The sequence below is a fragment of the Gracilinanus agilis genome, chromosome 4 (assembly GCF_016433145.1).
Source record: "Gracilinanus agilis isolate LMUSP501 chromosome 4, AgileGrace, whole genome shotgun sequence".
NCBI classification, from domain to species: domain Eukaryota; kingdom Metazoa; phylum Chordata; class Mammalia; order Didelphimorphia; family Didelphidae; genus Gracilinanus; species Gracilinanus agilis.
In genome coordinates this window covers 499,804,256-499,813,128 of record NC_058133.1, presented here as the reverse complement: position 1 = coordinate 499,813,128, position 8,873 = coordinate 499,804,256, and the positions used below count along the sequence as shown (strand labels likewise).

Genomic DNA, 8,873 nt, shown 5'->3' with positions numbered 1-8,873 from the left:
CAGTTAAGCTGTCTCAGACTAGATCGTGGGTTCTTAAGCAGGCTCTACAGATCCTAAAGGCACCCATGAAGTTGGATCGAAAAATGGAAAAAAAACAAATCACATTTTTTTTTAAACTACCTTCTCACCGAAGTCAAGCATTTTCCTTCTGTATGGAATTTTATTTTATTTTTTATTTTATTTTTTTTTTTAAACCCTTAACTTCTGTGTATTGGCTCCAAGGCAGAAGAGTAGTAAAGGTGGGCAATGGGGGTCAAGTGACTTGCCCAGGGTCATACAGCTGGGAAGTGTCTGAGGCCGGATTTGAACCCAGGACCTCCCATCTCTAGGCCGGACTCTCAATCCACTGAGCTACCCAGCTGCCCCTAGGGAGTAATTTTTAAAAGAGCAGCTGACTATAAGGTATAAGACAAAAGGTAAAGGTTTAAAAAAAAAGAATAAAGGTAACTGATTTTTGTATCCTGGTTTGTATCCTATAAACTATTTTCTTTAATTAATGGGCCATATTTGATCAAAAAAAAGAAAAGAGTAAAGGTAAAAATCAATACTAGAATATAAAAAAGGAAAAAAGAAGGGAAAGCGCCTGAATATCAGTCCTAGTCTGATTTGTTTACATTATTGATGGAAAAAAAGGAGGAAACGGGATAAAAGAAAGGCCCTGGGTGAGGACTGTTCTCTATAGAAGACTGATAGAAAGGAGAGACCACATTGAGAAGACACAAAGTTCCAAGCCATCATCTCAGCTAGTAAGCGTGTGAACCCCTTAACAAGTGTCTAGAGATGGCAGTCAAAGGCAACTTGGAATTTTTTGGAATAGATTCTAATGCTCTGGAGTGGGATGGTGGAAGATTACATATAATATTGCCTCATACAACGAGGAAGAGCTATAGGGGTGGAATACGATGGTTTGGTGGGAGATCCATTTGCAAATGGAAACATCAGCTTTTCCAAAACGAACCATTTTCCTCATCGATGGCCAATGGGACCATTAACATGCAGGCTTGGCATTTCAATCTTTGAAGTTCAATATGAAGACGTACAAAAGGCAAGAAGGAAAGTACATCCACAAGAAATCCAAGTTGGAGGTGAAAATGCTGAAGCGATGAGCCATTTGTTTTTAAGATATCCAGGAAAAGGGAAGACGCTGAATTATTGGTTGGCGTTACCCCTCCCCAAAAGGCAAGCAAGAGGACAATTACCAACTCCATTCCTACTCTGTCATTTTCATAAAATCTTTACGAGAAAGCTCTAAATAGAAAGTATTACTGGTGAAAATGAGAAGGGAAAAAGCAGACTTGACAAATGATTTTCTTTTAAAACCCTTCTCTTCTGTCTTAGAATCAATACAGTGTATGTCTCCCAAGGCAGACGAGCAGAGTAAGGGTTAGGTGATGGGGTTAAGTGACTTGCCCAGGGTCACACAGCTTGGATGGGTCTGAGCCCACATTTGAACCCAGGACCTTCCCTCGCTGAGCCTGGCTTTCTATCCACTGTGCCACCCAGTTGCCCCAAGGCCATCAGCTTTTAAAGATCAGAAGTTTGATGAACAACCATTTCCCAGTGCATTTCGCCACTGATTGGTTCATATTGATTTTGTGTAACTTCTTCATTTTAGAGATGAGTGAACCGAGGCAGAGTTTATATAGCCCATTGGTGGCAAAACGTAGGAGAAAACCTGGACGTTCCAGCTGGACCTGCGGCTGCCCTCTCCCCCCGTGCCCTCCCATGCTTCCCTCCTGGCCTCTTTCCATATTGCTGGAGAAAGCTTCCTCGTGCCCTGGGCACTCAGGTGTGACAGGTACACATCCCCGAGGGAGTCAACATGCCCTGCTGCTAATGGATTTTCCCAGCCCTGGACAAATGACCCAGAAGAACCTCGGATGTGGCTGTTTGCTATCCCTGGTTTCTGGGGGAGAACGCCACGCTCCTGTCAACAAAACAGCATCTGGCAGCCGCTCCCGGGGTCGGGAGGGATGGCCCCACTCCAGCACCCCATAAGGGCTCCCCCCGACCAAGGCACAGCCCCCACCTAAGGGGTCTGAGCCGCCTGGGCTCGGAAGGCTTGCGGGTCACACAGACAGGATGTAACTGGAACCAGGACCTCCTGGCTCCAGGCTTGGCTCTCCACCCACTGAGCCCCCCATAGCTGCCCCCTTTTGAGGTGCATTCTTAGCCTTTTTTTGGGTAAAGGGCTTCCGACACACGTCTGACAGCTCACACGGATAAGAGAAGGGTCAGGGGGGCACGTGGGCATCTCTCTGCCCTGGGGGGGAAGCCGGGGTCTCTGATTCCACTTACCCAGGAAGCCCTCTTCATCCACGATGATGGTGTAGTCCTCCGGCGTCTCGGTCAGGCTGAAGAACTTGCACCTAGGACAGAGGAGAGGGCATCGCGGTGGGTTAGATGCGGCACGTTCCCATTCACTGCTCCCTCTGCTCAGACGCCTCTGCTCCGGCACTCTCTCCCTCCCCCGTGCCATAGGCTCGCCAGCACGGCCAGAGAGCCTAGCGTGTGCTGGTGTGTAGAGTCCCTCGGCTGCACGAGGGAGTCCACTCTGCATGCCAGTGTCCGCCTCAATAATGCCTATAATTACTGATTATAGAATAAACTTATCTTATTGATGAAGATCGGGGTTTTCCACGGAGCCCAACACCATTATTTTACAGAGGAAGAAGCCGAGTCCGGAGAGGGGAAGGAGGCTGCCCTTCCATTTCTCTTTAAACCTTGACCTCCTCTTAGAATCCATCCTGCCTATCGGTTCTAAGGCAGAAGAGTGGTCAGGGCTGGGCATGGTCTGAGCGAGGCAGCTGCCCACTCTGAAGGAAGAAAGGGAGCCCCTGAGATGGGAAATGAATGGCCCACGGCCACACAGGCAGAGTTTGGTGTCCAGAGGACTCCTCTTTAGGAGCCTAAGACACTTACTGGCCGTGTGACCTTGGGCGAGTCACTCTACTCTGCCTCAGTTTCCTCCTCTGTAAAATGAGCCCAGGAAGAACATGGCAAACCACGTCCGTATCTTCGCCAAGAAAACCCCCAACGGGGCCGCGAGGAGTGGGACGTAACGGAAGCAAGTGCACAAGCGCACACGGGGGGCCCAGGCTTCCCATTCGGAGAGGGCTGACCCGAGACCCCCTCCCCCAGCCCCTTATTTGACAGCCGAGGCACGTGGAGGCGCTCGCCCTTGAGAAGACCCTCAGAGACTGGGCCGAGGCCGCCATCCAGGCCCGACGAGGATAAGCTCGCCTCGTTCTGAGTTCCCCAAAGGGAGGGAGTTAAAGTGCCCTGAAAATCGGAGCGAGGTTCGTGAGCCAGGCTGGGCAGGTTCCAGCTCCTCCTGGCCGCCTCTTTATCCCGACCACCAGCCCCAACAAGCCCATTTTTATCAGACGTTTTGTCTTCCCATTATCTCGCTTGCTGTTTATTCCACAACTAATTTGCAGCCATTAGGTGGACAAATGAAATTTAGCATTGCTTTGGGGCCGACAGCAAATTATCACCTTATTAAGGGCTAATTTTGGCACGTCTGCATGATGCAGAAGAGGAGGGGGGCTGACAGGTCCTTCGAGCAAGACTCTAAATAAACAAACGTCGCCTCCCTAATTCCCTCCGCAGCCACATCATAAGGGGGTCGGCTGTCATTGGAAATGCTCCGTCCAAGGGCAGTGAGGAGTACAGTGGGTAGAGCACCAGGCGTGGAGTCAGGAGGTCCTGTGTTCAAATTTGGCCTCACACATTTCCTAGCGGTGTGACCTTGGGCAAGTCATTTAACCCCCATGGCTTAGCCCTTTGCGCTCTTTGGCTTTGGAACTCATTTGATTCTAAGTCAGAAGGTAAGGCTTTAAAAAATAAAATAAAAGGAAAGGCACGTCCAGAAGCTTTGGGGATCCAAGAAAACTATATGAAATGCAGCTGGATCTTGAGCTGACTCTCAAATGTTAGCAGAATGGTTCACAACTGGTTAGAAACAGATAAGATTAAAGGTAAGAACAACCCACCCACATCTTTTTTTAAATTATTTTTTTACCCCCCAAAAATTTTTAATTAATTTAGAATCTTTCCCCATGGTTCCATGATTCACGTTCTTTCCCTCCCGTAGCCAAGGAGCGATTCCACTGGGTTTTACACGCCATTGATCAGGAACTATTTCCATATTATTACTATTTGCACTAGGGCACCCGCCCCACCTACCCTCCCCATAGCAGCTTGTTTGCAATCCAAAGCGCCAATGCGGCCCCCAACCCGATGTCCAAAGGCTAATTTGGTTCCCTTTCTGGTCCAGACTTCTGATTTCATCTCTCTGAGAAAGTTGTTGGTGTCAGAAGCAGGACTTGAATTCAGGTCTTCCTGACCCGAAGGTAGGCTTCCTAGGTACTCCATACCTCACCGTCTCCCTATAAACCCAATATGTAGTAATAAGCATGGATGCAGCTTTCAATGGTTCTGTGACCTCATCGGTGAAAATGGTGCCTCAATCCATTATTTTCTGGCCATCAAAGCTTCCATAGAGGAACATTCTAGCGCATAGAGGATCTCAGAGGCCATCTGGTCCAGTCCTTTTGGTTTACAGATGAGGAAACTGAGGTACTGAGAAATGAAGTGACCTGCCTCAGATCATATAACCCATCAATGTCTGAAGCAAGATTTGCATCTGGGTCTTTGGGATGCCTGGGGCAGCCAGGTGCTACCATGGCGAGAGTGCCGGGTCTGGAGTTAGGAAGGCTCATCTTCCAGAGTTCAAATCTGGCCCCAGAAACTTACTGTGTGACCCAAGGCAGGTCCCTTAACCCTGCTGGCCTCAGTTTCCTCAGCTGCAAAATGAGTTGGAGAAGGAAAAGGCGAATCATTCTAGTATTTCTGCCAAGAAAATCCCAGATGGGGTCATGAACTTAAAATGAGTGAACGACTTGCCGATGCCAAATCCAGTGCCCTGTGTACGATGCCATGAGCCTCTCATTGGCCTTCCCAATGGGATATTTCATGGAAACAAATGCCAGTTATAACCCTTATTCTTATTTTTCTTTAAATCCTTCCCTTCTGTCTTAGAATCAATACCAAGAATTGGCTCCAAGGTAGAAGGGCAGTAAAGGCTAGGCAATGGGGGTTAAGGGACTTGTCCAGGGTCACACAGCTAGGAAGTGTCTGAGGTCAGATTGGAACCCAGGATCTCCCATCTCTGAGCTTGGCTCTCCATCCACTGAGCCACCCAGCTGTCCCCTAACCTTTAACTCTTAAACACCAGAATGAATGAAAACCATTTAAGTGCCTACAACGTGCCAGGGGTATAAATACCCAAAGGAGAATATTCCCTGCCCACGAGGAGCTTCCATTCTAAGAGGAACGAAGCAGCGGCAGCCAGGAAGTTGTATTTTGGTGACATCCTCTTTTCACTAGTAAAGCCAGAATTGACTGGATTATGGCTCCAGAACTGGAACGTGTGTGCGCGTAGGAGCAGAATATGTGTATCACAGTGCCAGGCTAATGGCCATCTCCCCCTCCTTCCTACATCTTTCCATTTCCATCTGAGCCAGCCGCCATTTTGGTCCTTCGGAGCAAGCTCTGAAGAAATGAGAAATGTTTGCTGAAATCACGGAAGCCCCCTTCTCCCTGGTGCGGACGACCGGCACCGCCTGAACTCCAGATGGAGAACAGACGTGTTATCCATCGTGATTCTGAAATGACCCGGGGAGGGAGCCTTGTTTCCCTTCAGGACTGGATTTATCACCCCAAGGAAAGGAGCTGTCGTTTCTTGCTGGCAGTCTGCAAATGAAAGCTTCCCCACTATTTTTCATTTGGGGGTTCCATCAAACCGATGAGTCCCCCTCAAAGAAAATCTAATACATTGTTGGCCCAAGAAATGATTTTGAATATACATAAAGAATAAATGCTGGAAGCAGCTAAGTGGCTCAGTGGATTGAAAGCTAAGCCTCAAGAAGGCAAATCATGGGTTCAAATCTGACCTCAAACACTTCCTAGTTGTATGACCCTCGGCAAGTCACTTAATCCCTATAGCCCAGCCCTTACCTCTCTTTTGCCTTGGAACTAATATACAGTATTGATTCTAAGACATAAGGTAAGGGTTTAAAAACAAAACAAAACAAAACAAAAGAAGAAATGCTCTCTGCAACTCTAGTACCCCAGCCATTATCCAATCCATTCTAAGAATCATCATTCCAAATCTCTCCCCAAAGGTTACAGTGCAATTTGGTAGACACCAAAGGTTTTTTTAAAAAGAAAAAAATGATTGCTCCTTTTTCAAATGTCCTCACCTCCATCAAGTGTTTATGGAGTACATTTTTTTTAAAGAATTTAAAATAGATTTCTTAGAGATATTTTGTCCTTTCTGCTCTCTCTGCCCAGACTGCCATCTTTATAAAAAAGAATTAAAAAACAAACAAACCCATAAAACCAATGGATTTTTGAAATGTTCTGATGTTCTATGGAATGCTCAACATTGATTGGTGAAGCTTCACTTGTGAAAAAGTGGGAGAAGTGTCTTTCCATAATTCTTCTTTGGGGACAAATTTATAACTTTGGAATTTCATTATTTTGAGTTTTTGTTGTTTTATGCCTATTCTTTCCATTTTATATCATATAATCATTGAGTGTCATTTTTTTGTTTCTGTTACTTCACATTGTATCAGTTCACAAGTCTTTCTAGTATTCTCTGAATTCATCACATTCATAGTTTCTTATAGCACTGGCTTATTCCATTACAATCATGTACCAGTTTGCTTAGCCAGTCACCAATCGATGGGCATTTGCAGTTCTTTGCTATTACAAAATGTGCTGCTGCAAATATTTGAGTCAATATGGAGTATTTATTCTCAATGACCTCTTTGGGGTACACGCCCAACGATGGAATCTCTGAATCAAAGATAATGAATATTTTAGTCCTTTTACTTACAAAATTCCAAATTGCTTTCTAGAATGGTCAGCCAATGCCTAGCTCCTGAAACAACATATTAGCATGCCTATCTTTCCACACACCTTCAGATATGGAATATTCCCATCTTTTAGCCACTTTGTGAATTTGTTGGCTGAGAAATAAAACCTCAGGGTTCATTTGAATTTATCTTATTATTAGTGATTTGGAGAATTCTTTCAGAAGGCTGCTAATAGTTTGCAATTCTTTAGGGATCAATTATTTTGTATCCTTTGGCTACTTATGGATTTTGTTTGTATGTAAAGATATTTTTGGAATGGCTTCCAGACTTATATATTAGTGTTACAGTCTATATATGTTGGATATTGGAGCTTAATCAGCTATCTCATGCAAAGATGCCCCCCTCCACTCTGCCCCATGGACCATTTACTTCCCCTTTTTATCCTAGTTGAATTCGTTTTGCTCATGCAAAAGCTTTCCAAATCCATGTAATCAAAATGACCTATTTTATCTTTTGTAACTGCCTCTGTATCTCTTATTTGGTTGAAAATGGATCAAAAATCATAATCTGCTTCTTTTCTAATAATTTTTAATAGTATAAGCTTTGACATTCAAGTCACAGATGCATTTTGAGTTTACTGTAGAATATGGTGCAAGATGCTAGTCTAAATCTAATTTCTGCCAAATTGCTTTCTAGTCTTCCCAGCAGTTTTTCTGAAAGAGTTCTTTTCTATTTAAATGACTGGAGGTTTATAAAAAAACTGGATTGAGTTGAATTATTTCTAATTCTTTCTTGCCTAGTCTGCTTTACTAACTTTTTCTGATTTTTCAAAAATCAGTATCAAGTGGTTTTGCTGATTGCTACTATAAGTCTGAGATCTAGAGGTGCTATTTCTATTTCATTCCTACCTATTCTCATTATTTCCCTTGATACTGTAGACCTCCTAATCCTCTTGTCCCTCTGGTGCACATTCTTTTTTACCTTAATCCTCTGCTCAGCTATATAGAGAAGAGAAAAGTACTATCCTAACCTCCTGTCCTCAGGAAGCTCAGAGTCTGAGTCAGAAACTGAATCATTAACACCTGTTACTGCCATTATTCCTTGTTTTTGGAGAGGTACGTCTACATCTCAAGGTTTCATGACATCGTTCATTACTAAGGCAAATCATAATCCCTTTGTCTTCAGGAATTGCCCTGGCTAACCAATGCTAACCAACCTTTTGGTGATGGGCTTCCATGGTGATGCCCTTTTAGCTATCTAGAGAGACCTTTGAGAACTTGCCATGGTGTGTTCTCCACAGGCATACTCTTCAAGAGTCCAGCAATACCTCCAAGTTCTTCCCAAGATACATCAGTAAATCAGTCAATTTATTAATTATATACCAGACACAGGGCTGGACCTGGACATACAAAGAAAGGGAAAAGACAGTGCCTGTTCTCAAGGAGCCTACTAATACTTTAATGGGGAAGATACATAGAATGATTGAACAAATTCTGGTTCAAATCCTGTTTCAAGCACTTGGTATGGTGTCTAGCCCACAGAAGACACTTAATAAATGCTTTTTTTTTTGGTCTTGTTTCTTTACCTTCTGTATTAGGATCGATACTAAGTATGAGCTCCAAGGCAGAAGAGCTGTTATGTTAAATGACTTGACTAGGGACACACAGCTAGGAAGTATCTGAGGCCAAATTTGAACCCAGGACCTCCCATCTCTAGACCTGGTCATTGAGCCACCTAGTTGCCTCTTAATAAATACTTGTTGACTTGACTGATGTTTCAGTAGGTTGAGCAACCGTTTCACATTCTGGGAGCCAGTTTCTTTTTCTTTAAAATTAAAGGGTCATTGAGGAGGGGAGGGAAAGAATATGAATCATATAACCATAGAAAATTTTCTTAATCAATAAAATAAAATTTAAAAAGTTAAGAGGCAATAAAAAAATAAATTAAATTAAAGGGTTATACCAGATAGACTCGGAAGGGTCTCTTCCA

The 8,873-nt window shown here is 44.2% G+C and overlaps 1 protein-coding gene across 1 annotated transcript in view; it reads right to left on the bottom strand.

Annotated features, from left to right (window-relative positions):
- Positions 1-8,873, bottom strand: part of CASTOR2 (cytosolic arginine sensor for mTORC1 subunit 2) — a 99,996-nt gene that overhangs the window by 21,516 nt on the left and 69,607 nt on the right. Inside the window, exon 2 of the mRNA XM_044673065.1 lies at positions 2,299-2,369. Coding sequence (XP_044529000.1) covers positions 2,299-2,369 — 71 coding nt within the window. The remainder of the gene's footprint in view (positions 1-2,298; positions 2,370-8,873) is intronic.